Below are 27,983 nucleotides of genomic sequence, written 5' to 3'. Positions count from 1 at the left end.
GTAGGGGCTGCTTTGCCACACCCCAGTCTTGCTAGGAACTGAGAAAAAGACCCATTTCTCACAGGCTAGGCGCTGCTGAGCAAAGAAAGCCAAACAAGGTCAAATACCTTTATTGTTCCCCTCCCATCCCCAATTCCCTGTCCCCGCCAAGTCCTGCTAGGAACCATCCTCAGATTCCAGGCCTAGGGGCTCCCTCCGAGTACCAGGCCGGTATGCTCCCTGGCCCCGAGGCAGGCGGGGGTAGGAAGAACCCGGTGTCCGGCTTTTGGAGCGCTCCCAGCGAGCGCAGTCCCGAGTCCTGCGGGGTGGGGGGCCCTGCCAGCTGCCAGGCCCCTTCTCTTGGGGAGGACCTTCAACCCCTTGGCTATGGGGTTCTGGCTTTAGGTCCATGGGCTCCTTGAGGGGCCCCTCAGGAGGTGGCAGTTCCTGGGTGTCACAGGTACCTTTGGGGGCATGGCACTCCCCTCCCTTCAGGTACCTCTGTTCGGGCTGTCGCCAGGGACCTCGACTGGGCTTGGGGGGATCTAGCACAGCTTTCTGGGTTTCGCCCAACCTTTGCTGATTTGGCCCAGCCCCTGGAATCTTCTCACACATGTACTGGGTGGCCACAGGCAGAGGAGCTGGCAAGGTGGATTGGAAGGCGGGTGAGGTGGACAGTTCTGCTGCAAGGGTGCTGGGTGGGTGGGATCCTTTGGAGACATCTACAGCTGACTCAGGTTCCACAGGGGCAGGAGGCTAGAAAGAAATGAGATAATGCAGCAAGGGGGATGCAGCTCCTCAAAGCAGGGAACCGCAGGCCCCTCTCCTACCATCGGGACTGACCAAGATCAGTCTACAATCTCCCTGCTTAGAACAAAGCCCACTCTGGGGCCATGGCAGATTGGGGTTTGTAGGAAGGTCGGTGGCATTTCAGGATGACTGGGAAACCCTTCCCTCACCTGCTGAAGGCTGATAAAGTATCGGTTTCGCTCAGCCTCGAGGTCAATGATGCCCCCCCGCTCCTGCTGTCTCTGGTAGAGCTGCTTGAGTTCTTCTTGCTGGCGCAGGCTCTCTGCACTGGGCTGGTACAGCTCCTGGAAGGAAGAATGGCAGAGAGGAAATAATGAACAGCAGAAGGCAGACTCAAATCCCTACGCCTCCAAGGCTGCCTCAGGAAATCTGCACAAGATTCTGGTTTAGCCCCTCAGGTCTGGGCTCCCAGAGTCTTAGGCTCCCACCAGTGGGGGCTGTGGCTTTGCAGAGAGGTCCTAGGCAGTTCAAGCCCAATTCCAGAGATTCCATTTGACACAGACAAGATGCCATTCCGTACTCTTTAGAAAATGCCATTACTCCTGGCTCACATTCGAAGAAAGTCCCCTTACCATGGGCTGTTGGGGTTCAGGGGCTGCTTTCAGTGAGGCAAGATCATATACGAGGGGCTCTCTGCACACTGGACACTGCACACCGACTGCCTTCTAAAAAAGAGAAATCACATGCCTGTATCACAGCCTAGGATGCCCCCTGGTGCTGACCCAGTCAGCCAACCTAATCTGCAGAGGGCTGGGACTAAAAGGCACAGGGACACCGGTTAAGCAGTGAGTTGGGACGCACCACCGGGCAGTCTAACTAGAGGTCTCCTAGAAGGAGAAGGAAGCTTGTAATCCCAGTAATTTGGGAGGCCAAGCGGGCAGATAACTTGAGGTAAGAAGTTTGAGATCATCCTGGCCAACATGATGAAACCCCATCTCCACCGAAAATATAAAAATTAGCTGGGCGTGGTGGTGGGCGCCTGTAATCCCAGCTATTCCAGAGGCTGAGGCAGGAGGATCGCTTGAACCCAGAGGTGAAGGCTGCAGTGAGCTGAGATTATGCCACTGCACTCCAGCCTGGGCAGCAGAGTGAGACTCTATCTCAAAAAATAAAACACAAGGATGCCCTTTTTTCTGGACAGAGGTAAGAGTTCATTAATCTCAAGGGTATCTACGACCCTAAAAAGGTGAAGAGCCACTGGAGTGGAGGGATGGGAAGGCTGCGAAAGGCAGTGCCTAAGGGTGTCAGGTGAGGGTGCAGTTGCAGTGAGGTTGACCTGTTTGGTTGCAGCATGCTGCCGTTCCTGCTCCTGTCCTTGTGCCTTCAGCTCTTGCTCCATGTGCTGGATGTACCGAGCAAGGCAGTGGCAGTGGAAGTAGTGGTAACAGGGTGTTTTGGTAAAGGCCTCCTTTTCCTAGAGGGAGGACAGATGTAGGGTACTAAGTCAGAGCTCTCTCACAGCCCTCACCTGCCTGTTCCAAGCAGATGCCATGTCCCAAGAAAGAAACCCACCTGGAAACCATAGAGGCAGATGACACACTGGCCATGAGGGATGTTGTTATCCGTAAGAATTTCTTTCCCTTTCTGAGGAGAGAAGACACTGATCAAATAGGGGGGTGGGGGCAGAACGGTGAGCAAGGACCGTCTCCTACTCCTAGGAGTGACTGGCTGGATGCGGCTCCTACCAGGCCACTTTGGTACCTGGTGTTTATGATTTCTGTCTTGGTGATTCTCCCTCTGCTGGGAATCAGTCCTTCTCTACGTCCCTGCCCTCCTCCCCACAATTTGATCTTCCTGGTTTTGAAATCCAACTTAATTGTTTTTCCTTTCTTTAAGTCACTTTTAATATATCTTGGAGATGAAAATAATACACCTTGAAAGAAAAAAATGTTCAATTAAAACTCATCTTCTGGCCTTTCTTGATTAACCCCCTTCAATATCACTCCCCACCATGGGGCAACGAGTTTGTTCTGAGTCAGCTTTCAGAAAGCATGTCAAGGCATGGACAACCCAAATGGACAGAGAATTCACAAGGCATCAAGTTGGGCTGTGAAACATGCATTTGAATTGTTACTTCAATAGCTAATAGTGTACTCTGGAATTCCACAAACTCCAAGGCTGCATTGTGGAAGCCCGACCTAGGACTGCTACAGTGGCTTAGCAAACCCACTCTCCTTGATTCTCAGCCACCCACCTTCATTCTGTTCTGGACATTTTTCTTAAAAAATTAAACTAGGAGAAGCTGGGCATGGTGGCTCATGCCTATAATCCCAGCACTTTGGGAGGCCGAGGCTGAAGTCAGCAGTTCAAGACCAGCCTGGCCAACATGGAAAAACCCCACCTCTACTAAAAACACAAAATTAGCTGGGTATGGTGGCATACACCTGTAATCTCAGCTATTCGGGAGGCTGAGGCAGGAGAATCACTTGCACCTGGGAGGCGGAGGTTGCAGTGAGCTGAGATCATGCCACTGCACACCAGGCTGGGTGATAGACTAAGACTGTCTCAAAAAAAAAAAAAAAAAAAAAAAGGCCGGGCGCGGTGGCTCAAGCTTGTAATCCCAGCACTTTGGGAGGCCGAGGCGGGTGGATCACGAGGTCGAGAGATCGAGACCATCCTGGTCAACATGGTGAAACCCCGTCTCTACTAAAAATACAAAAAATTAGCTGGGCATGGTGGCACGTGCCTGTAATCCCAGCTACTCAGGAGGCTGAGGCAGGAGAATTGCCTGAACCCAGGAGGCGGAGGTTGCAGTGAGCCGAGATCGCGCCATTGCACTCCAGCCTGGGTAACAAGAGCGAAACTCCGTCTCAAAAAAAAAAAAAAAAAAAAAAAAATTAAACTAGAGGAAAAAAAGACTGTACTTAATTGTATAGTGCAGTGGCTACTCACAGGTGCGACCACACTATTGATCAGCACGGGAGTTTTGACCTGCTCCGTTTCTGACCTGGGCCAGTTCACCCCTCCTTAGGCAAGCTGGTGGTCCCCTGCTCCCGGGAGGTCACCATATTGATGCCGAACTTAGTGCGGACACCTAATCAGCATAGCACACTATAGCCCAGAACTCCTGGGCTCAAGTGATCCTCCCACCTCAGCCTCCCAAGTAGCTGGGACTACAGGCACACACCACCACTCCTGGCTTAATTGTTATTTTTAATCTCAAATAAAAGTTTTCTGTGTACATTGAAGCTCCAGGTGTTGCTTCACGTGGGTTGTTTCATTAAACAGTGTACAAGCTCTTTTAGTAAGGAACCATGACTTTTTTTTTCTTCAGCCTCCTGAGTAGCTGGGATTACAGGTGCATGCCACCATGCCTGGCTAATTTTTTGTATTTTTAGAAGACACAGGGTTTCACCACGTTGGCCAGGCTGGTTTTGAACTCCTGGCCTCGAGAAATCCACCTGTCTTAGCCTCCCAAAGTGCTAGGATTACAGGCATGAGCCACTGCGTCTGGCCAACCACGACTTTTTCTAGTCAGTTCCAAATGGCAGTCTAGTCTTCAAATGTTCATTTATGGCTAAGACTCCCCCCCAACCCAAGCAAGATTCTTATCTTTTGCCACTTTCAGTTGCCGGTGCCTAGAGAACAAGAAACACACTGAAACCGAGCAAGAAAAATTCAAGTTGAAGAGGAAAAGTCATTTTCTGTCAAGATGCTGGCATATGCAACTTGGAGAAGCTACTGAATTGTCTTTTGGGAAGTTTTTCAAATAGAAGAGTCTCATTTATCTGGATTAATTTAGGCCTTACCTAATGATTCCAGATCTATTAAAGACTCTAGGCCCATGGTTTCCCTTTTATGGCTAGAAACTGCTCTAGCTTGAAGGAAAGAACATATTCCCACGCTAGCGCACCTCTTACCTCGATGAGTTCATAGAGCATGGCAGTGCCCAGCCCAGCCTTGGCCACATGGCCCAGCGCCTGTAAGATCCTGAAGGAAGATGGCAAACCAAATATTAGGCCTGCCCACTTCCCTCACAAGGCAAAGCTCTAGCTGAGTTTTCTCTGTTCTGACAGGTCCAACTTACGTGTGGATCTGTTCATCTGAGAGTCCTCGGGGATTTCGGATAGAGATCTGTGGCACCTCATAGGGATACTAGTGGGGGCAAATCACAAGTTACTGCTGAACTGATCCACCCCAGGGACTTTCCCCTTCCTCCCTTTGCTGCCACAGAGTAGGGGTTTCACCTCTGCTGGGACCTGAAGCACCAGAGTGAAGCAGACGTACTGTGAATCCTGGTCCTCTGCAGTGGCAGGATGCAAAGTGATGTAGATCTCCCATGGTGAAGTTCTGCAGGTGGATAAAGTGGAAACACACATGTGACTGGGCAGGGGCTTGGGGGCTGGGGAAGATGGGGTTCAGACAGTAAAGTGGGCAGAGGAAGTATGCATTGGACTCTTTCTTTTGGGGAGGATTAAAGGAATAGCTTTTGTTGACACAAAAGAAGTACTATCTCTGAATTAAGGCTCACAATGTCTTAAGACCCAGATTCAGAATAGAACCTCTCATTACTAGAGGGACTCCTGCCCACCACTGGTTGAATACATACCTGCCATTTCCTTTAATCACCTGTAGTTCATCCAGATAGATGGACTCTAACACTTCAACTTCAGAGGGAAGGACCCTAGAGAGACAGGAGTAGACTGACTCACAATTACATCTCTCCCTGCTGAAGCCTGCTGAGGGCAATAAAGCCTAGCTTTGTAGAAAAATGGCAATCTACCAGAATGCATTCTTCTGCTAAACTCCTTAAAAACAAGGGAAATGTTTCCTTAGGTTGTCAACTGGACATGTAGGGGGCATGAAAATCAGAATTTTAGGCCTCATTTCTGCCAACAGATGAGGAAATGCACTCCAGAGAAGTAAAACGACTAACCAAGACTTAACATAGGTAGAACTGGGGCCACAGCCAGGTTTCCTGACTCCCTGTTTAAGTTTCATTCCCCTTTGTGGCTGACTCTCTGGTCTAGAAATATGGCACCCATTCATTAACATTAACATTAACCAATATTACTCCAGTCTTTCCCTACATCACTGTCCAGTGTGGATCTCAGTGCCTTGGCTACTGTCTATACCCACTGTTAACACCAGCCATCACAAGCCTTCTTAAAGGAGATACCAACCTCAACACAACAGCTCTAGGGTGGTGTAAAGGCTGTGTTGTAATGAAGAGCCAGCAGCCTCAGAGTTAGTAACAGGTACTAATCACTTATTGGCTATGTGATCTGTGAAGTGACCTCTCTGTAAGCTTAAGTTATCCTGTCTATCACATATAGGTAATACCACCTACTCTCTAGGGCCATCATGAGGATAAAAGGTGACCTGTTTATATAAAGTACCTAATAATATCTGGGCTATAATAGCTGGGCCACGTCCTCTATTTTTCCTGTCTGTATATACCCTTCTCCCTTCAAAGGAAAGAGGGAAGGAGGGAGGTAGTTAGAGTATTCTGGATATATTTATGACCCTGGCTGTCTGGTTGATCTTGATCAGCCTGTTGAGATTAGATCCATGGTTCTGATGTAAATCAGAGGACACACATGCTTCAGCATAGGAACAGCAATTGAAATGAAATTAAAGCTGAGTGATTAGTTAGTGTCTACAACTCTACCCAGGTGATATAAGGAAAAAATGCATACTTTGTTTTCCTACGCAAATCCCTCTTAGAAGAGTAAGGCTGCCCCAGCAGGACCTATGTCAGTGTTGTTAAGTCTTAGGGAGAAACTTCAAAATATAAAATATAAAGCTTTACACCTCACAGATAACAGCGTAGTTTTGACTGATAAGGAAGTGGGAGTCTCAGTACTACAAGCTGCTGCACTCACTGTTGCTCTCTCCATGGCTCAAGGTGTCTCCCTCGAATCTTAAAAGTTCTCCCTAAAAAGGTGAGTGTGTGGGTCATGCCTATAAATTATCCCAGCACTTTAGGAGGCTGAGATGGGAGGATCACGTGAGGCCAGGAGCTCGAGACCAACCTAGGCAACAAAGCAAGATACTGTTTCTACAAAAAATAATAAATTAGCTGGACATGGTGGTCCCAGCTACTTGGGAGGCTGAGGCAGAAGGATCACTGGAGCCCAGGAGGTTGAGGCTTTAGTGAGTCATGATCTTGCCACTGTACTACGCCAGCCTGGGTGACAAAGTAAGACGATGTCTCTTAAAAAAAAAAAAAAAAAAGTTTCCCCAAACACTTTAAAAACCACTAGTCTAGATAGTCTTAATAAAGGCCAGTACTAGCTGGGCTCCCTGAACCAATGTAACACTCAGGTGGGGCCTCAGTCAAATGGCCCTTCAATACTTTGCCCACCCTAGTTAATTATGTGGATCCTGGATGGGATGGATAGTGGTAAGTTGGTGACAACAATATGGTGGGTAGGGGGGGCAGGCACTGAAGAATGTCCTAGTACAAAGAATCTAAGGTGTGGAGCCAGACAGATGTGGATTTCTAGTCATAATTTTCTACCTTTTGGCAACTTACTTTATTTTTTTGGGGCTCATTTAGCCTTCCCAGGTGCCTGCACCTCAGTTATTAATGAAAAGGAGGCTGGGCGTGGTGGCTCACGCCTGTAATTCCAGCACTTTGAGAGACTGAGGTGGGAGGATCACTTGAGCCCAGGGGTTCAAGATCAGCCAAGCCAACATGGCAAAACTCTGTCTCTACAAAAAACACAAAAATTAGCCAGCCATGGTGACGCGCACCTGTAGTCTCAGTTATTCGGCAGGCTGAGACAGGAGGATCACCTGAGCCTGGGGAGGTCAAGGCTGCAGTGAGCAGTAACTGCACCACTGCACTCCAGCATGGGCGAGAGTGAGACCCCGTCTCAAAAAAAAAAAAAAAAAAAAAATTAAAAGAATAAAAAAACACAAACAAACCCAGAAAACAAAAAGCAGACTTACGTATGTTACAAATCCATCTTCATCTTCTCAACTATTCTGAGGTAGATGCCACACCCACTTTTTTACAGCTGAGGACACTGACTCACAGATGCTAGGTGGACTGGTCAGCATCACACAGCTAATAAAATACAGAGTTAACCCACATTTATCCTACTTCCAAATCCCAGAGTCCTTCCATGTTCCGGTCTTTTGTTAAGAATGCTTGAGAGAAGGACTAGAGGGACTTTATGTGAGGTGTAAAGCTTTATTCAGACAATAGTCCTCACTAGTGCTGCCTGGGAGAGAGAAGGTTGAGGGAAGCGCCGGCAGAAAAAGGCTGATCCAAGGGGAAAGGGGGACCGGAGCTCGAGGGCAGTGGTTCCGAGAGGTGAAGGGGAGATCGGGAGGTCTGACGAGCAGGCATCCCCCAAAACGCCTGAGAAAATTCATTTCAGGAGGAGAGAAAAGGGTGGTGTGAAGCTGGAGGAAAGGGGATCGCACCGGATAAGGAGAGGCCCGAACTGGCCCGGCGGGCGCAGACCCGGTCTTCACTCACTCAGATCAGCGCCCCTCCACCCTCCCGTTCCCCAGTCCAGAAGCTCTCCCAGAGGAGATGTCAGCATCTCTGCCATTCCTCATCCCTCGCTTCACCCGACACGCCCGCCGTACGGATTGTCTGCGACAGCCGTTACGCCTCTGGATTAACTCCAGGCCGTCAGCCAAAGCCCATGCCCCCAAAGTTACCAGTCCTCCTCCCCTGCAGCTGCAGACGCAGAGGCCGCCATGTCTTCTCCGGCCCGCAGCCGGAACCGGAAATGCTCTTAGGGAAGTCGAAGGCGGAAAACTAAGAGAGGTGGGCAGCTAGCGTCGTTTCTAGGCAACCGCAGACTCCGGGTCCTGAGCGGGGCCTGATGGCCCTGAGGCAGTTCGGAAGTATCCCAGGAAGTGCCCTTGTGCTATCCGCCGTCCCTCCCACACCTCTGAGCGCCTTTGTCCTCTGAACTTCTCATCGGTTCTAGCGAGTAAAATTGTAAGAAAGGGAGCCAAAAGAGATCGGCGGGAGAGGGGGGTGGAGAAGAATTATAAGTCAGGCAAAGTACTCAGGCAGCCAGAAGATATGCGGCTAAAGGCCAGGGAATATGTGCCTCGGCCTGAGGAGCTTGGACGCTCCTAGGCTGGGGGTAAGAGAGGGGCTCTGGCCTGTGAAGCGCACGGGCCAGGGGGTCTGAGAACGGGTGCTGAGGAGGCTGGGAGTGGCAGGAACTTGGGGGAGACTCGAAGGAGCGGGGTTGAGTGGGCAAGTCTAGGTTGAGAGAGCAGGGTTGAGTGGGCGAGCTGGGTGGAGGAAGAAGGGAGACCAGGTGTCAGGTGGGCGTGGAGCCAGGTTGGGGACAGGAGGCTGAAAGTCAGGAGGAACTACAAAGAGACGCTCTGTTTGTTCCAAAATCTCATCATCTTTCCATCCATTCTACCCTCCCATGTTTTTTTGAGGCTTGCATTATTGTGAAAAAGAGGAAAAGGCAAGGTGGCTAACATTTTTTCATTCTCATGCCAGAACTAGGCCTCCCAGATGTTGTGGAACTGTCCCTGGATCTATAGCTCTTTACCACCATCTCTACGTTTTTCCTGCTAAGAGATCCTGAAACCTCTGTCATGGAAAAGTACCACGTGTTGGAGATGATTGGAGAAGGCTCTTTTGGAAGGGTGTACAAGGGTCGAAGAAAATACAGTGCTCAGGTGTTGCGCAAAGAGGGATACCTTTTGGGTGGGATTTGGTACCTCCAACCCCAGTGGAAAATGGGTCAAGAAGAGATGTATTTCTACCAGTTTGTATTCCTAAGGCACTGACTCCCTCATACTTCTTACGGAGTATAAGCTCTGAAGTTGAATTACTTCGGTGCAAATTCCATCTCCACTGCTTTCTGGCCTTAGAGTTATAGACAAATTACTTAACTTCTCTATGTCTCAATTTCCTCATCTCTAGAATGGGGGTAGATACAGCAACTGATTGATGGAGTTTGAGGATTAAATATGTTGTCGCATTAAATCACTTAGTACAGTGCCTGGTTCTTCGTAAACAACAAATATTCTTAGTTTCTAGTGTACCATCTAGTAAGAGTTAAACCACTTGAACTCTATTATTCCCTCTTCATTTTTTCTTCCTTTCTTTTCCCCTAAATCTCATCTCGAATCCTTTGATCAAATCAGAACACTTCACCAAGAAGGTAGATGTCTGGCAAAATGTTGTTTCCTCCTGGAATGAGGAGTGGGGAAAGCCTGGATAAGGCCAGGGTACCATGGGGAAAGTGGAGGTGAGAGATGTAACAGAAATAAAAGTTTCTCAAACACTCTAAAGTCTGACTTCTGGAGCTCTGAGGTTAAGGCTGAAATTCTGGCTCTCTTCAGCTCTAGTGTGATTAGGCATTAACTCTTCACCTTACTACTGACAGGTCGTAGCCCTGAAGTTCATCCCAAAATTGGGGCGCTCAGAGAAGGAGCTGAGGAATTTGCAACGAGAGATTGAAATCATGCGGGGTCTGCGGCATCCCAACATTGTGCATATGCTTGACAGCTTTGAAACTGACAAAGAGGTGCGCTTTGACAGTTTTGGGCCCCCTCTCCCTAAGCACAAGGGTCCCAGGAATTTCCCAGCCTTGTGCCACTGTCTTCTATCTGTAGGTGGTGGTGGTGACAGACTATGCTGAGGGAGAGCTCTTTCAGATCCTAGAAGATGATGGAAAACTTCCTGAAGACCAGGTATGCTTCCTGCCTTCAACTTTACCCCACCGTCGACCTCTCTCCAGGTGAAGAACTGGTAGAGCAAGCTAAGGGCACTGAGAGTCTCCATTTCAGAGACTTCTGAGAAGAATATAAGAGTCTAGGTATAAGCTGGGTGTGGTGGCTCACGCCTGTAATCTCAACACTTTGGGAGGCTGAGGCAGGTGGATCACAAGGTCAGGAGTTCGAGACCCGCCTGACCAACATGGTGAAACCCTGTCTCTACTAAAAATTACAAAAATTAACTGGGCGTGGTGACGTGTACCTGTAAGCCCAGCTACTTGGGAGGCTGAGGCAGGAGAATTGCTTGAACCTGAGAGGCGGAGGTTGTGGTGAGCCGAGATCGCGCCAACCTAGGCAAAAGAGCGAGACTCCGTCTCAAAAAAAAAAAAAGAGTCTAGGTATATAGAGACAGTGCAGCGTGGGAGTGAATTATGTAAACATTGGATCCAAAATATCTGAGTAGGAAGCTTGGCTCTGCTCCTTCCTAGCTGGGTCTCCTTGGATAAGTTACTTTAATTTCTTTGTGCTTAGTTTCCTCATTTGTAAAATGGAGATAATAATCATGTTTGCCTGATAAGTCTATGGTGAAGAGTGATAAGTCATGTAATGTGTTTAAGTAGTTAGCTATTAACACTGTTGTTGTTATTAGACACCTTTATGGAAGAAGGGCCAGTGTGATGGTACCAGAAAGAGGACAGTAAGAATAAAGGTTGTGGGCTGGGCGTGGTGGCTTATGCCTGTAATTCCAGCACTTTGGGAAGCCAAGGTAGGCAGATATTTGAGGTCAGGAGTTTGAGATCAGCCTGACCAAACACCGTCTCTACTAAAAATACAAAATTAGCCCAGTGTGGTGGTGCATGCCTATAATCCCAGCTACTCGAGGGGCTGAGGCAAGAGAATTGCTTGAACCTGAGAGGCCAAGGTTGCAATGAGCTGAGATCGCGCCATTGTACTCCAGCCTGGGCAACAAGAGCAAAACTGTCTCAAAAAAAAAAAAAAAGAATAAAGGTGTGGTGAGTCAGGATTCACCACCAGGATGTAGTGGTTAGCAGTGGGATTTTATTGGACATATCCTCCAGTCACATTTATTCTAGGGGTTTCTCTGTACCTGAGCAAGTAGGCCTCCTCGGGACTCATTATTGCAGCATTCCCTTTCCTTCTGAGAAATAATAAAAAATCACATTCTTTTATTATTTCATTTTTAATTGAATTTTATTTTTTGAGATGAAGTCTCACTCTGTTGCCCAGGCTGTAATGCAGTGGCACAATCTTGGTTTACAGCAACCTCCGCCTCCTGGGTTCAAGTGATTCTTCTGCCTCAGCTTCTCCAGTAACCGGGATTATAGCATGGGCTGCCATACCCAGCTAATTTTGTATTTTTAGTAGGGGGTTTCACCATGTTAGGCAGGCCGGCCTCAAACTCCTGGCCTCAGGTGATCCGCCCACCTCAACCTCTCAAAGTGCTGGGATTACAGGCATGAGCCACCACACCCAACCACCATATTTTTGTTTTGTTTTGTTTTTTGTTTTTGTTTGGAGATGGAGTCTTGCTCTGTCGCCCAGGCTGGAGTGCAGTGGTGTGATCTCCGCTCACTGCAACCTCTGCCTCCCAGGTTCAAGCGATCCTCCTGCCTCAGCCTCCTGATTAGCTGGAACTACAGGCGTGTGCCACCACGCCTGGCTAATTTTTTGTATTTTTAGTAGAGATGGGGTTTCACCCTATTACTCAGGGTGGTCTCGATCTCCTGACCTCATGATCCGCCCGCCTTGGCCTCCCAAAGTGCTGGGATTACAGGAGTGACCCACCTCACCCAGCCTCATATTTGTTTTATCTGTCTCGTTTGTTTGTCTGACTACTTCTCCTGAAAAAAAGGCATTTTATCTTATTTAATAATGGGTAATGTATTTAGACTATTTCCTATGTGCCAGGCACCATTCTCAATATTATTTTGCATGCTTTAACTCAATCCTCACAATAATCCTGTGACGTAGATGGGGTCATTATATAGATTGTCACCTTAGTTTGCCCATGGTCAAGCAGATAGTAAATGAGATTCAATAAATTTTCCTTGAATGAATGAATGAGCAAATGAAAGAGTGATTAAACAAGGGGAGCAATAACTAAGAAAGGAATAGTGTGAAGCTCTGCAAGAAAGGGAAGGAAGAAAAGATTAGCAGTAGTATTAGGAAAAGTTTTTGGGCTTGTCAGCCAGCTGCTGCTTCTAACCTTTTCTTTCCTTCTCCCACCTGTTTGACTTCTAGGTTCAGGTCATCGCTGCCCAGTTGGTGTCAGCCCTGTACTATCTGCATTCTCACCGCATCCTACACCGAGACATGAAACCTCAGAACATCCTCCTTGCCAAGGGTGGTGGCATCAAACTCTGTGACTTTGGGTAAGGATTCTGAGCATCTATCTATGCTTCCAGTTCCACAGGGAATCTTAGACCATACTCTTGACTTACTTGGTCCTCATTTTAGAACCAGAGCTGGAGACTGGGAATTCTGCTGGGTCTTTTGGAGCATCATCAAAGATGCTCCCTCTGCTACGGTTCGGGATATCTCTATATTATGTAGTTGTGACCAGATTTAGAATATCTTTTCCCTTTCCATTTCCATCCCATTATCCTCTGCAGGTTTGCCCGGGCTATGAGCACCAACACAATGGTGCTGACATCCATCAAAGGCACACCACTCTATATGTCTCCAGAGCTGGTGGAGGAGCGACCATATGACCACACGGCGGACCTCTGGTCTGTTGGCTGCATACTGTATGAACTGGCAGTAGGCACCCCTCCGTTCTATGCTACAAGCATCTTTCAACTGGTCAGCCTCATTCTCAAGGACCCTGTGCGCTGGCCTTCAACCATTAGTCCCTGCTTTAAGGTAATGAATATTGAAAGGGTGATTACTTTTACATTAGAAATCTGTCTTCCTTGGCTGGGCGCGGTGGCTCAAGCCTGTAATCCCAGCACTTTGGGAGGCCGAGGCGGGTGGATCACGAGGTCAAGAGATCGAGACCATCCCAGTCAACATGGTGAAACCCCGTCTCTACTAAAAATACAAAAAAATTAGCTGGGCATGGTGGTGCGCGCCTGTAATCCCAGCTACTCCAGAGGCTGAGGCAGGAGAATTGCCTGAACCCAGGAGGCAGAGGTTATGGTGAGCCGAGATCACACCATTGCACTCCAGCCTGGATAACAAGAGCGAAACTCCGTTTCAAAAAAAAAAAAAAAAAAAAAAAGAAATCTGTCTTCCTCTGTCTACCTCTGTTCCTTTTTCCAAAATCCTTTTCCAGAGCTGAGGTGGGACTTTGCAGTTACTGAATTAATGCCTATGTTAGTTTGTTCTCACATTGCTATACACAGCTGTCTGAGACTGGGTAATTTATAAAGAAAAGAGGTTTAATTGGCTCACAGTTCAATAGCCTATACAGGAAGCATGGCTTGGGAGGCCTCAGGAAACTTACAATCATGGCTGAAAGCAAAAGGGAAACAGGCATGTCTTAGGTGACGGATTAGGAGGAAGAGAGAGAAGGGGAAGGTGCTACACACTTTTAAACAGCCAGATCTCATAAAAACTTACTCACTATCATGAGAACAGCAAGGGGGAAGTCCACCTCCATGATCCAGTCACCTCCTACCAGACCCTTCCTCCAACATTGGAGATTATTACAATTCAACATGAGATTTGGATGGGGACAAAAATCCAAACCATTTCAATGCTGGAGCTGGGCCAGGCAGCCTTGCTTTTCTACTGCAGGGGCTTATTCTGGGAGGGTGTTCGAAAGTTTGCCAAACCTGAGAATGGTAACTCCAGTTTGAGCCAGGCTATGCTTTATTACAATGAAAAAGTAACTTGAAGATACCGGAGATAGATACTGGTCCTCTTACATGCCATCTATTCTACTTATGGATAGATTCCACTTATGGAATAGATGGCATGGTGAGAGCTGGTGGAGCTGGTTCAGTGATTAGGGACAGATGATAGAGGTGGTGCCTACTCACTGTGACTAGGTCAGTAGGCTGGAGGAGGGAAGAGAGTAGGAGAGGAGTTGGACTTCTTTTCTATTTCTTTTTTAATTATTATTATTATTTTTTTTAGAGACAGGGTCTCACCTGTTGCCCAGGCTGGTCTCAGACTTCTGGCCTCAAATCTTCCTTTCTCAACCTCCTAAAGTATTAGGATTGCGGGCATGAGTTACTGCACGCAATGCTCTTTTATTTTTTATGTACAGCAAAATTATAGATCTTCAATGGAATTTAAATGCAGTCTTCTCACAGAGTGAAACCTCATTACAGCTTTGCTTTATCTGAGATGAAAAGGGACAATAACAAACAAAAAAAAAAGAGAGTGAGAGAGAAGGGACAACAAATTTCTCCCCTGTTTAGTTGAGGAGGCCCCAATAATTGTCAAGAAGAACCTAAAGAAGGAACCTTAAGTGGAGGAGGCACACATAGGATATTCATTCTCCCCGTGGGCTGATGTGCAGGAAGCTCCAGCAAGATCCGTAGTTATACAGATCACCTTGTTTTAGAAAAGTGGTCATAATCTACTAGTACCTCTGTTCCTCTTTCAGGCCCAACTGGAGATTTCCCCAAAGATTTCTGGTAATAGATGTATCCTTTTCAGAGACTGTCTCCTTATCTCTCCACTTCTCAAGACTTGCTAAAAGCTTTCTGTTTTTGAGTACTCCCAAACACACCTTCACACAATTACTTGTTTGTGAATGTACTTTTAACCAAAAATACGTCTGTTCCTACCCAGCCACAAACAAACCATAGTCAAAGGGAGGGCAGCGTGAATAGTTTGGGAGTTCTTAGAATGTTTGTTTTCTGAAGATGATTATGAAGATGACATCTCTTTCTCCCAGTTTTTTTTTCTTCCTTCTTTACAAAGTTGGTGACATTAAAATTTGTTTTTACTTCTGGGGTCCATGAATAGGATTTGGGGTCCTGTCCCTAGGGGGTGAGGTAGTGGTCTGTCCATGATGTCAGCCAGGAAAATGGGGCCTAAACAAAGTTTTTAGAGGGTGTTGTGATCAGGAGCAGCTAGTCTGCTGTGAGAATGGATATGGGAATCTTGGTTTGCCAGTTCTGCTGATAAGCTAGAGCCCTAAGGGAAGGGAAGGAATGACTGATGGAGTATTTCTTCTCTCTGTAGAACTTCCTGCAGGGACTGCTCACCAAAGACCCCCGGCAGCGACTGTCCTGGCCAGACCTTTTACATCACCCCTTTATTGCTGGTCGTGTCACCAGTGAGTCATCAGGTTCCCATGGCTCTTGTACTTCCCAGTACTTCCTCCAAACCACTTCCCTTTCCCTTCCCCAACCATCTAGGTCTAACATATCCTCTTTCCTCCAGCAGCTTGAACTTTCTTCCTAGCCTGTCAGCTAACTTTTGCTACTTCCCTTGTAATCTCTGTCACTTTTTCAAAATGGTCTTCTTCCACAGAAGCCTGGAGACACTGAAGTTGTCCCTGGCCAAGTGGACATAGTGACTACAACCCCTATGATCATGTCTTCCATCTCTTCCCTCCCCACAGTAATAACTGAGCCAGCACGCCCAGATTTGGGCAACCCATTCACCAGCCGCCTACCCCCAGAACTGCAGGTCCTAAAGGACAAACAGGCCCATCGATTGGCCCCCAAAGGCAATCAGTCTCGCATCTTGACTCAGGCCTATAAACGCATGGCTGAGGAGGCCAGGCAGAAGGTATGTGGGGCAGAGGAAAATATGTGAAATGACCAGACTAGTGACTGGGGAGTTAGAGGAGGAGGGTGACTTTCTAGGGTTTGGGGGAGGGCTATGAATAGCATCCATAGTGTCCTAAGGCAACCAGATAGCTCTGATCCAGTGTCGCCCTCTACCTCCCACAGAAACATCAGAACACAGGACCTGCCCTCGAGCAAGAGGACAAAACCAGCAAGGTGGCTTCCGGCACAGCCCCTCTGCCCAGACTTGGGGCCACTCCTCAGGAATCAAGCCTCCTGGCTGGGATCTTAGCCTCAGAAATTAAGAGCAGCTGGGCTGAGTCAGGGACTGGAGAGGCGCCCCATGCACCTGGGTGAGAAGGGTATAGGTAGGGATTTGTAGGGCGGGGTATCTTTCATGTCTTTGACTCTAGCCAAAGCAAATACAAAATGGTCCCTGTTACCAGCCACTGCCTAAATGTGGATAGAGGCTTGAGAGTCTGAGTCCTAGGTTCTTGGATTCTAATTATAGATGCTTTTCTGATTCATCAGGAAACTTGGGGCATTTCTCTTCTTTATCTACATTGAAAGGTTGGCTGAGGCTGGGCACAGTGGCTCACGCCTGTAATCCTAGCACTTTGGGAGGTTAAGGCGGGTAGATCACAAGGTCAAGAGACCGAGACCAGCCTGGCCAACATAGAGAAACCCCATCTCTACTAAAATACAAAAATTAGCTGGGCATGGTGGTGCACGCCTGTAGTCCCAACTACTCGGAAGGCTGAGGCAGAAGAATTTCTTGACGCCGGGAAGCGGAGGTTGCAGTGAGTCCAGACTGTGCCACTGCACTCCAGCCTGGCGCCTGGCTAAAGAATGAGACTCTGTTTCAAAAAAAAAAAAAAAGGTTGGTTGAAAAGGAAAGAATCATCTCTATCCAAAAGGGAAGATTATTTTGGGTTGAGAGCCATAGGTGAAAACTGCAAAGGAGACTTGAGAATAAACTCTAAAGTGAGAAGACACTTAAGGATATTTGTGTAGTAGTCAGCATATCCTGTACTGGTCATATCCTATATCCCAGAAAGAAGTCTCCTCTAGTCAATCCTATATGGTTTGTTTCTCATCCTATCCTGGCCCTACAGAGAGGGACAAGTTAATGAAACCTGAGACTCATAGGTTTGGAACCCATTCTACTCCCTGGCTTCCTCTGGCAGGGAAAACCGGACCACCCCAGATTGGGAACAAGCATTCCCAGAGGAGAAGCCAGAGGTGCTGGGCCAGCGGGGCATTGATGCAGTGGACCTGGAAAATGAGGTGAAGCCCAGGGGCTCTTATTGACTTTGTTTCTTTATGGGATGCTGGGTCTAGGTAGATGTTTTTCTAGATCACTGATTCCCAATCCCCTAAGTATGAGCTCCCTTTGTGTTAAAAGGTATTGCTTTTTTACTCATTTATATATTTTAATTGTACAGTATCTAAACATGTAATTATGAAAAATGGAAACACATAAGTAAAAATGAAAGCCCTCATTGAGTTAGTCCTCAAGGTGACCAGTGTTATTAATTTAGGCTATCTCCTTCTAAACTTTCTATAATTTCACATATGTGCATATGCACATGTAGGAATTTATAGTTTGGCTGTTTTTCCATTACCGAGTTTGTACTACATGTATTATTTTGCATCTCTTTCACCATATAATCTGGGATCTTCCTACACCAGAGCATGTAGTTTTACCACAATCTTTTTTTTTTTTTTTTCTTTTCAAGACAGTCTCGCTCTATTGTCCAGGCTGGAATGCAGTGGCAAGATCTTGGCTCACTGCACCTCTGCCTCCTGGGTTCAAGCAATTCTCCTGCTTCAGCCTCCTGAGTAGCTGGGATTTTAGGCTTGTATCACCACGCCTGGCTAATTTTTGTATTTTTAGTAGAGACAGAGTTTCACCATGTTGGTCAGGCTAGTCTCAAATTCCTAACCTCAAATGATCTGCCCACCTTGGCCTCCCAAATTGCTGGCATAACAGGCGTGAGCCACTGTGCCAGGCCTACAATCTTTTATTAATTTTTTTTTTTTAGAGTTTTGTCCTATTTTTTATTTTTGAAATAATTTCCAACTTAAAGAATAATTGTGAGAGTACCACAAAGAATTCCTGTCTATACCCTGTCTTAGTCTATTTTGTGCTGCTATAACAGAATACCTAAGACGGGTAATTTATTAAAAAAACAGAAATTTATTTCTCACAATTCTGGAGTCTGGAAAGTCCAAGATCAAGCTGCTGGCAGATTGGGTCATAGTCTCCAGGAAGGTGCCTTGAATGCTCAGTCCTTGAGAGGGGAAGAATGCAGTGTTCTCACTTTCCAGAAGTGCAGAGGAGAATGAACCCACTCCTGCAAGCCCTTCTTTTTTTTTTTTTTTTTTTTTTGAGACAGAGTCTTGCTCTGTCACCCAGGCTGGAGTGCAGTGGCACAATCTCAGCTCACCGCAACCTTCGCCTCCTGGGTTCCAGCAATTCCCTGCCTCAGCCTCCTGAGTAGCTGAGATTACAGGTGCATGCCACCATGCCTGGCTAATTTTTGTATTTTTAGTAGAGACAGGGTTTCACCATCTTGGCCAGGCTGGTCTTGAACTCCTGACCTCGTGATCCACCTGCCTTGGCTTCCCAAAGTGCTGGGATTACAGATGTAAGCCACCATGCTCAGCCTGCAAGCCCTTCTTATAGCATCAGTCCTTTCTTGAAGGCAGAGCCCTTGTGACCTGAACACTCCCGATCAGACACTACCTCCTAACCCTGGTGCAATGGAGATTAAGTTTTTAATGTGAGTTTTGGAGAGGACAGAACATTCAAACCATAGCAACACTTCTTATTTTTATTTTTATTTTTATTTTTTTTTGAGACGGAGTTTCACTCTTGTTACCCAGGCTGGAGTGCAATGGCGTGATCTCGGCTCACCGCAACCTCCGCCTCCTGGGTTCAGGCAATTCTCCTGCCTCAGCCTCCTGAGTAGCTGGGATTACAGGCACGCGCCACCATGCCCAGCTAATTTTTTGTATTTTTAGTAGAGACGGGGTTTCACCATGTTGACCAGGATGGTCTCGATCTCTTGACCTCGTGATCCGCCCGCCTCGGCCTCCCAAAGTGCTGGGATTACAGGCTTGAGCCACTGCGCCCGGCCTTATTTTTATTTTTATTGAGAGGGAGTTTCGCTCTTCTTGCCTAGGCTGGAGTGCAATGACGTGATCTCGGGTCCCACAACATCTGCCACCCGGGTTCAAGTGATTCTCCTGCTTCAGCCTCCCGAATAGCTGGGATTACAGGCATGTGGCACCACACCCAGCTAATTTTGTATTTTTAGTAGAGATGGAGTTTCTCCATGTTGGTCAGGCCAGTCTCAAACTCCTGACCCCAGAAGATCTACTCACCTCGACCTCCCAAAGTGTTGGGATTACAGGCATGAACCACTGTGCCCAGCCTTTTTCTTTCTTTTTTTTTTTTTTGAGACAGAGTCTCGCTCTGTCACCCAGGCTGGACTGAAATTACAGGAGTGTGCCACCACACTCGGCTAATTTTTGTATTTTTATAGAGATGGGGTTTCACCACGTTGGCTAGGCTGGTCTTGAACTCTTGACCTCAGGTGATCCATCTGCCTCTTCTTCCCACAGTGTTGGGATTACAGGTGTGAGCCACCATGTCCAGCCTTCACAATCTTTGTAATAACCTCATAGTATTTTCTAATATGGATGGACCATGGCTTACTATTCCATTAGTGACTGACTTTATAATCTTTCCCTTATAATAATTATTACAAACCATGCTGCAGTGGACATCTTTCTAGGTATCCCTTTATGCACATATGCCAGTGTTCTCCAAGAGACTCTTCAAGACCCCTCACAGACTGCCAACTGTACCTTTTTCCGCGGATGACTGAAGAAATACTCTGTGCTAAAGGGGTCACTGGCTTCTTGCAGTTACTTCATGATTCCCCATGGTTTCTACAGGTTGGGATCTACTACCCTTAGACTTACACACTATTCCTGGCCCCTTCCACTCCCTTCTGCCTCAGGAGCCAGACAGTGACAATGAGTGGCAACACCTGCTAGAGACCACTGAGCCTGTGTCCATTCAACTGAAGGCTCCTCTCACTTTGCTGTGCAATCCTGACTTCTGCCAGCGCATCCAGAGTCAGCTGCATGAGGCTGGAGGGCAGGTAAGGACAGAAGGACACCGTGGATGGGATCAAGACCGTTTTCACAGATAGAGCATTGGAATCCACTGACTTCAGGAGAAAGAGAAAGTTTGTTCTTTTCCAATTCTTTCAGTCTATCTGCTTAGTTTGAGGAAGTTTGCCAACCTTCTTTAGTAACACAGAAAGAGCAGCCCTGGGGTTTCTCTTTCTGAAGGGAAAAATACCTACTAGAGCAGGGATCAACAAACTTTTTCAATGGTAAATATTTTAGGCATGGTGAGCCAATAGGCAAAAATGGAGGATATTAATTACTTATGTAATGAGGGAAAACACATTTTCACTAATTTTTTATTGTTGAAACTTAAAATATAAATGTAACAACTGAATATACAATATTCTGTACTACAGGTACACTAGTGAGAAGAATAAGGTTATTTTTTTGGTCGGGGGAGACATTTTGCTTAATTGGCATCCAAAGTTAGTTTAAAGTTAGTGTTCCCTCTTGTAGAACCTTGCTTTGCTTCTCTGAAACACAGTGCTTTTTCTTCCTGGGTGCTCGCCAAATTATGTTGCTTGTCTCACTTTATTCAGGTATAATTTATGTATAAGATTTACTCTTTTTCGACATAGATAAATGATTTTTAGTAAATTTGCCATAGTTCAGTTTTAGGACATTTTTATCACCCCGGTAAAATCCCTCATACCCATTTATAGTTGTTGTTTTTTTAAAAAAATTTTTTGAGATGGAGTCTCACTCTGTCACCCAGGCTGGAGTACAGTGGCATGATCTTGGCTCACTGCAACCTCCACCTCCCAGGTTCAAGTGATTCTTATGTCTCAGCATCTCAAGTAGCTGGGATTACAGGCACGCACCACCACACTTAGCTAATTTTTTGTATTTTTTGTAGAGATGGCATTTTATAATGTTCCCCAGGGTGGTCTGGAACTCTTGGGCTCAAGCAGTGCTCCCACTTCAGCCTCCCAAAGTGCTGATATTATAGGTGTGAGCCATTGCCTCTGGCTCCCATTTACAGTTAATCATCATTCCCCTTTTTATAGCTGGTTAGTATTCCATTATATGGATATATCACATTTTGTTTATCCACTCACCAGTTGATGGGACATTGATGTTTTGGATTTTTCACTTTTTGGGTTTTATGAATAAAGCTGCTACAAACATTCACAAGCAAGGCTATGTATGGATATATGTTTTCATTTCCCTTGGGCAGCTACATAGGAATAGAATTGCTAGTCATATGGTAAATTTATATTTAACATTTTAAGAAACTGCTGAACTGTTTTCCAAAGTGGCTGTATCATTTTACATTCCCACCAGTATCCTATGAGGGTTCTTTTTTTTCTTTTTTTCTTTTTTTTTTTTTTGCGACGGAGTTTCGCTCTTGTTACCCAGGCTGGAGTGCAATGGCGCGATCTCAGCTCACCGCAACCTCCGCCTTCTGGGTTCAGGCAATTCTCCTGCCTCAGCCTCCTAAGTAGCTGGGATTACAGGCACGTGCCACCATGCCCAGCTAATTTTTTATATTTTTAGTAGAGACGGGGTTTCACCATGTTGACCAGGATGGTCTCGATCTCTCGACCTCGTGATCCACCCGCCTCGGCCTCCCAAAGTGCTGGGATTACAGGCTTGAGCCACCGCGCCCGGCCCTATGAGGGTTCTTGTTTCTTCACATCCTGTCAACACTTGTTACTGCCTGACATTTTTACTGTAGCCATGCTAGTAAGTGTGAGATAGTATCTCATTGTTAGTTTAATTTACATTCCTCTAATGATGAATATTTTTATATCTTCTTTGGTGAAATATCCCAAATCTTTTGCTCAGTTTTAATTTGGTTGTTTGTCTTACTGAATTATAAGACTTCTTTGTATCGCCGGGCGCGGTGGCTCACGCCTGTAATCCCAGCACTTTGGGAGGCCGAGGCGGGTGGATCACGAGGTCAAGAGATCGAGACCATCCTGGTCAACATGGTGAAACCCCGTCTCTACTAAAAATACAAAAATTAGCTGGGCATAGTGGCGCGTGCCTGTAATCCCAGCTACTCAGGAGGCTGAGGCAGGAGAATTGCCTGAACCCAGGAGGTGGAGGTTGCGGTGAGCCAAGATCGCGCCATTGCGCTCCAGCCTGGTTAACAAGAGCGAAACTCCGTCTCAAAAAAAACAAAAAAAACAAAAAACTTCTTTGTATATTCTCAACATAAGACCTTTATCAGACAGGTGATTTCCAAATATTTTCTCCCAGTCTGTGGTTTGTCTTTTCATTCTATCTCATAAGAGTGTCTTTTGAAGCAAAACGATGATGAATTTTGATTAAGTTCAGTTACTGTTTTTTCCTTACGTGGTTTATGCTTTTGATGTTGTGTATAAGAAATCTTTTCCAAATGCAAGGTCTTAAAGATTTTCTCTTTTTCTAAAAGTTTTATAGCTTTAGCTCTTACATTTAGGTTTCTGACCCATCTTGAGCTAATTTTTGTATGTAATATGAGGAAAGGATCTAAGTTGATCGTTTTTGCATGTGGATATATAATTGTCGTGACACTATTTGTTGAAAAAAACTCTCCTTTCCTCATTGAATTGGTTTGGCACTTTGCACTTGTCTTTTGGCACTAACACGTTTTCCTCCTACTGTTGGATAATTTTCAGTGTAGGGAAGCAGACTGAAAGCTCTGTCTTTAGGGATAAGACTCTCTCTGGTGGAATTCCAGCTGCACTACTCATTAGCTGTATGATCTTTGACTACTTACTTGACCTATGTAGAAGCTTCAGTTTCTTCACCTATAAAATGGCTAATTCTAAGGCTGGGCACCATGGCTCATGCCTGTAATCCCAGCAGTTTCAGGGGCTGAGGCAGGTGGATCACTTGAGGTCAGGAGTTCGAGACCAGCCTGGCTAACACAGTGAAACCCTTTCTTTACAAAAATACAAAAAAAAAAAAAAAAAAAAAAATTAGCCGGAGGCTGAGACAGGAGAATCACTTGAATCCAGGAGGTGGAGGTTGCAGTGAGCCAAGATCATGCCATTGCACTGCAGCCTGGGCGACAGAGCAAGACTTCATCTCAAAAAAAAAGAAAAAAAAATATATATATATATAGTTAATTCTATATACTTAACAGAGTTATTATAAATATTAAATTAGCAAATGCTAACCTTTAGAACAGCTAATGGCATCTTATTGGTGTAAATGTTCTTCCTTTAAAGAACAACCATTAAACAATATAATACTGGCCAGGCGTGGTGGTTCATGCCTGTAATCCTAGCATTTTGGGAGGCCGAGGTGGGCAGATCACTTGAGGTCAGGAGTTGAGGACAGCCTGGCCAACATGGTGAAATCCCATCTCTACTAAAAATACAAAAATTAGCTGAGTGTGGTAGTGGGCACCTGTAATTTCCACTACTCGGGAGGCTGAGGCAGATGAATCGCTTGAACCCAGGAAGTGGAGGTTACAGTGAGCCAATATTGTACCATTGTACTCCAGCCTGCAGGACGAGAGTGAAACTCGATCTCAAAAAATAAATACATTTAAATATAATACTATCCTTAGCATTCAGGCTGTGTACAAGTCAATGTTAGGCTGGATTTGACCTGTGAGCCATAGTTTGTCAACCCTGACCTAGAGTGGAATAATGTTTTATCTTTCTGTGGTTGAATAACATTGTTTTATATGCTTTGTTCTGAATATTCAGAAGCATGTGCAGTGCACATGTGTTTTGTTTTTAAGGTGAAGGGCTGGAAAAGGGAGGGAGCAGATAGGAATGGCACTTAGTCTGACAGAGATCCTGAGGAGAGGCCCCTACTCCTTGGTCACTGGTGTTCTGTGTCAGGTAACCTGACCATCTATTGTCTTCTTCCTTGGTACAGTTCTCCTGTTTCCCTGCTTTCCTTCTCTGTGTTTTAGACTTGCAAAGAAAAGAATGTAAGCATTTGGTTTGTTTTGCCAGCCCCTTAGGGACACTTGGTATATATATATATATATCTCCTTTTACTTCTGAAAATACCAATTGTAGGCTGGGTGCAGTGGCTCATCCCTGTAATCCCAGCACTTTGGGAGGCCGAGGTGGGTGGATCACGAGGTCAAGAGATCGAGACGATCCTGGCCAACATAGGGAAACCCTGTCTGTACTAAAAATACAAAAATTAGTTGGTCATGGTGGCGCATGCCTGTAGTCCCAGCTACTTAGGAGGCTGAGGCAGGAGAATCACTTGAACCTGGGAGACGGAGGTTGCAGTGAGCCGAGATCACACCGCTACACTCTAGCCTGGCAACAGAGCGAGACTCCATCTCAAAAAAAAAAAAAAAAAAGAAAAATGAAAATATCAATCGTTGCCTCTTTCCCTCATGTCACCCAGATCCTGAAAGGCATCTTAGAGGGTGCTTCCCACATCCTGCCTGCATTCCGGGTCCTGAGCAGTCTTCTCTCCAGCTGCAGTGACTCTGTTGCCTTGTATCCCTTCTGCCGGGAGGCAGGGATGCCTGGGCTGCTGCTGAGTCTACTCAGGCACAGCCACGAGAGCAACAGCCTCCAGCAGGTAAGCACCAGGCCAGGAGCCTCCAAAGACTCACGGAGGTTCTTTTTCTTCGATATCTCTCCTCTAGATTGCCATCTTTCTTTGAGCTGACTGCCTTTTATTTTCTTTCCTCCTCTTTCTGGTTAATATACCATTAATTACAAACTCTAATGCCTTTTGGAGCTAGCAGATAATGTCAGCTATAAAGTAGGCTCTGTGTGTGACTATATGAATAGTGGGGGAATATGATGAACTGGAGATCACATGCCTACTCTAAATGGAGTAGAGGAATCCTTTCCTCAGCTCCAGCCCATTGTTGCCACAGGGAAATATGGGCCTGGTGTTGCCAGATCTCCTAGTTTTCCAAGAAAAAGGAGAAACCCAAATTTTTATGTCATTTTTAAGTATTTAGAGCACTATGCTCTGAAATGTTAGATACTAGGCTTCATTGACCTGATATTACAGAGGAGAGTACTTAAGTTCAGAGATAACTCATACACAGTCACTGATTTGTAAATGGTCACAGAGATAACAAGTAGAAGGGCTGGGATTGAGACTCAGTGTATTTGGGGCCGAACCTCCACTTCTCCCTGCTGTGTCCTACTGCAGCTGGGCTGAGAGAATGGGGACCTTTCAGAGTCAGTGTCGATGCTTAATAGGGCCTCAGCTGGGGCAGCTGGAAAGCTGGACTCTGTTGATGAATATTAATCTTGAATGATATTAAGGAATTTAGAGAAAAAGATTTTTGAAAAATAGAACCTTCTGTACTTCAAAATGCTATTCAGGCCAAACAAGACATATTTAATCCAGGCTGTTTATAGGCCATTGACTGATTCTCTGTTACCTCTACATCTTCTCTTTCTGCCTATGTTTCTCTCAGTCCCTTTCTGTTTGATCAACTTAAATGGATCTCTATACACCCCTTTTACTTTTTTTTCTATTCTTTATTTCCATCCTCCACGTTGCCCTTACTCTCATCTCTTTTCCTGGGCAGCAATGTTGGTATGGGACCTTCTTACGGGACCTGATGGCTGTGATTCAGGCCTACTTTGCCTGCACCTTCAATCTGGAGAGGAGCCAGACGGGTGACAGGTAGGATTAAGAGTAGAATAAGAGGCACTTTTGCACTGTTGGCAAGTTTGGCTTCTGTTTCTACCTCATGCATCCCTCCCCTGTAGGATTAGGCCAAGTATGAAGAAGCTGTGATTTGTTCCAGGTTTAGGAATCAGCTCAGGGGCCGCTCATCATCCTTTTAAGGACCCCAAGACAGTTCCAACTTGGCCTCAAGACTTACAGGTTCCAGGAGTCAGCAAGTCACCATGGTCCTAAAATGGAAAGGTCAAGATGTGAATAACTTATTCCAGGAAGCCAAGTGGATTAAAGAAAGAAAAATGGCAAAGAAGGGGCTTGGAGGCTGTGTGTGTGTGTGTGTGTGTGTGTGTGTGTGTGTGTATGTATCAAGGGAAGAACATTCTGATGTGTTTCTGTGTGTGTACGTGTGTGTGTGTATGTGTAGCAAGGGAGGAACATTCTGATTGTGCGTGTGTGTAGCAAGGGAGGAACATTCTGGTGTGTGTGTGTGTGTGTGTGTGTTTATGTGTGTAGTAAGCGAAGGAGGAACATTCTGATGTTTTTCTTTGCAGAGATTCTCCTACCTGCCCAGAACTGACCCATTTACCACATCCAGACTTTTAGTAGAGAGATAAGAAATATGGGCTCATTTTCTACCCCCAGCCTACAGGTGTTTCAGGAGGCTGCCAGCCTCTTTCTGGACCTGTTGGGGAAACTGCTGGCCCAACCAGATGACTCTGAGCAGACTTTGCGGAGGGACAGCCTGATGGTAATCTGCTCCCACTTCCAGACTTCTGTGTCTCCTATCTTTTCCCGTGTTTCTCCCATCCCCTTTCTTATGACTATATAGGGTCAGATCAAGTTAATACAACAAACATTTGTTGAATTCTCACCATGTCATATGCCATGTGAGTAAGACAAAGTGCCTGCCTTCAAGGGACTTGGGATAGTTTAATAGGGGAGAGGTAAAATGATCAAGGACGACAGTGAAAAGTGCATTAGGACTTTGCATATAATACAAGAGCAGCACTGTATTTTATGAAGAAGATGCAGTTAACACTGTTTGGAGCATCATAGAAAAATTCTCGAAGAAGGAAATTATCTCTGCTAGGATTTGAAGAATACATTGCAGTTTGCCATGTAAATGAGGCAGGAAGGTAGGAATTCCACACAGAAAGAGTAATGTATATAAAGGCCGAGTGACTTTCAGCCCTTTGGCATATTTCAGGGGACCACAAATAGAACTACTTCCTGAAGAGACTTGCAGATCCTCTAGTATTGTCCAACCTTGTTTGTCCTGAGGATTAGTAAACTATACAGTTCTTTTCCCTAGATCCTGGAGGTAAGGGACAGGAGATTGGAGGATTGAATGAGAAAATAGCTGAGTTCTGACTAATCTCAGAGGAGACAGAGAGGAGCATATATATGTAAGGAAGTTAACAATTGCCTGATCATTGTTGAAACTGGTAACTGGGAACATAGATCTGGACTACCTTCCTGCCTTTAGCATTCATTCAGACTTTCCTGGTCTAACGTCCTTTTTTAATATCCCTCACCCTTTCAAGTCAGAAAGCTTTTACTGTCTAACCTAAATTTTGGCCAGCAGTGATTCATGTTACTGGCCAGCACTTCTCTTGTCATGTGCTATGAGTAGAATGGGGAGTTTGGAATAATTACCTCCTGAAATTCTGAATCAGTAGGACTGAGTTGGGAGGGACCCAGCAATCCCAAGGATTTTTTTTTTTTTTTTTTTTTTTTTTGAGATGGAATTTCGCTCTTGTTACCCAGGCTGGAGTGCAATGGCGCGATCTCGGCTTACCGCAACCTCCGCCTCCTGAGTTCAGGCAATTCTCCTGCCTCAGCCTCCCGAGTAGCTGGGATTATAGGCACGCGCCACCATGCCCAGCTAATTTTTTGTATTTTTAGTAGAGACGGGGTTTCACCGTGTTGACCAGGATGGTCTCGATCTCTTGACTTCGTGATCCACCTGCCTCGGCCTCCCAAAGTGCTGGGATTACAGGCTTGAGCCACCGCACCCGGCTTTTTTTTTTTTTAAGACAGGGTTTCACCGTGTTGGCC

The 27,983-nt window shown here is 46.0% G+C and overlaps 2 protein-coding genes across 4 annotated transcripts in view; one reads left to right on the top strand and one right to left on the bottom strand.

The window, feature by feature from the left end:
• Nucleotides 1–94: 94 nt before the first annotated feature.
• RNF25 (ring finger protein 25) lies at nucleotides 95–8,490 on the bottom strand. Of its 2 annotated transcripts, XM_003925526.4 has the most exons (10): nucleotides 8,410–8,490; nucleotides 5,339–5,413; nucleotides 4,977–5,079; nucleotides 4,817–4,884; nucleotides 4,650–4,719; nucleotides 2,302–2,373; nucleotides 2,066–2,203; nucleotides 1,362–1,454; nucleotides 939–1,073; nucleotides 95–735 (listed from the first exon to the last, which is right to left on the bottom strand). In XM_003925526.4, the coding sequence occupies exons 1-10, from the start codon at nucleotides 8,448–8,450 to the stop codon at nucleotides 157–159; spliced, it is 1,374 nt and encodes a 457-aa protein (XP_003925575.1). In that variant the 5' UTR covers nucleotides 8,451–8,490; the 3' UTR covers nucleotides 95–156. The 2 variants fall into 2 exon arrangements, with proteins under 2 accessions (XP_003925575.1, XP_010334612.1); XM_010336310.2 differs by lacking the exon at nucleotides 8,410–8,490 and having other exon boundaries at nucleotides 5,017–5,079; nucleotides 5,339–5,414.
• A 40-nt stretch (nucleotides 8,491–8,530) lies between these two features.
• Nucleotides 8,531–27,983, top strand: part of STK36 (serine/threonine kinase 36) — a 30,313-nt gene continuing 10,860 nt past the window's right edge. For both annotated transcript variants that reach the window (XM_074399014.1, XM_010336311.2), the window contains exons 1-14: nucleotides 8,531–8,695; nucleotides 9,221–9,402; nucleotides 10,116–10,256; nucleotides 10,345–10,422; nucleotides 12,709–12,839; nucleotides 13,080–13,329; nucleotides 15,607–15,700; nucleotides 15,989–16,158; nucleotides 16,323–16,510; nucleotides 17,345–17,444; nucleotides 20,189–20,332; nucleotides 24,675–24,854; nucleotides 25,828–25,925; nucleotides 26,568–26,673. In XM_074399014.1, coding sequence (XP_074255115.1) covers nucleotides 9,319–9,402; nucleotides 10,116–10,256; nucleotides 10,345–10,422; nucleotides 12,709–12,839; nucleotides 13,080–13,329; nucleotides 15,607–15,700; nucleotides 15,989–16,158; nucleotides 16,323–16,510; nucleotides 17,345–17,444; nucleotides 20,189–20,332; nucleotides 24,675–24,854; nucleotides 25,828–25,925; nucleotides 26,568–26,673 — 1,764 coding nt within the window. In that variant the 5' untranslated portion in view covers nucleotides 8,531–8,695; nucleotides 9,221–9,318. The remainder of the gene's footprint in view (nucleotides 8,696–9,220; nucleotides 9,403–10,115; nucleotides 10,257–10,344; nucleotides 10,423–12,708; nucleotides 12,840–13,079; nucleotides 13,330–15,606; nucleotides 15,701–15,988; nucleotides 16,159–16,322; nucleotides 16,511–17,344; nucleotides 17,445–20,188; nucleotides 20,333–24,674; nucleotides 24,855–25,827; nucleotides 25,926–26,567; nucleotides 26,674–27,983) is intronic.

The sequence above is a fragment of the Saimiri boliviensis genome, chromosome 5 (genome assembly GCF_048565385.1).
Source record: "Saimiri boliviensis isolate mSaiBol1 chromosome 5, mSaiBol1.pri, whole genome shotgun sequence".
Classification (NCBI taxonomy): Eukaryota; Metazoa; Chordata; class Mammalia; order Primates; family Cebidae; genus Saimiri; species Saimiri boliviensis.
Note: the sequence above shows the minus strand (reverse complement) of the source record. Positions and strands in the feature narration are given on the sequence as shown.

Bases quoted from the DNA above. Each gene is read 5' to 3' on its own strand.
- RNF25 (XM_003925526.4), bottom strand. From the start codon at position 8,450: ATGGCGGCCTCTGCGTCTGCAGCTGCAGGGGAGGAGGACTG. The intron at 4,720-4,816 runs GTAAGTTGGACC...ATCTTCCTTCAG, and splicing joins TCAGATGAACAGATCCACAC to GATCTTACAGGCGCTGGGCC. The intron at 2,204-2,301 runs GTGGGTTTCTTT...TCCTCCCTCTAG, and splicing joins TCTGCCTCTATGGTTTCCAG to GAAAAGGAGGCCTTTACCAA.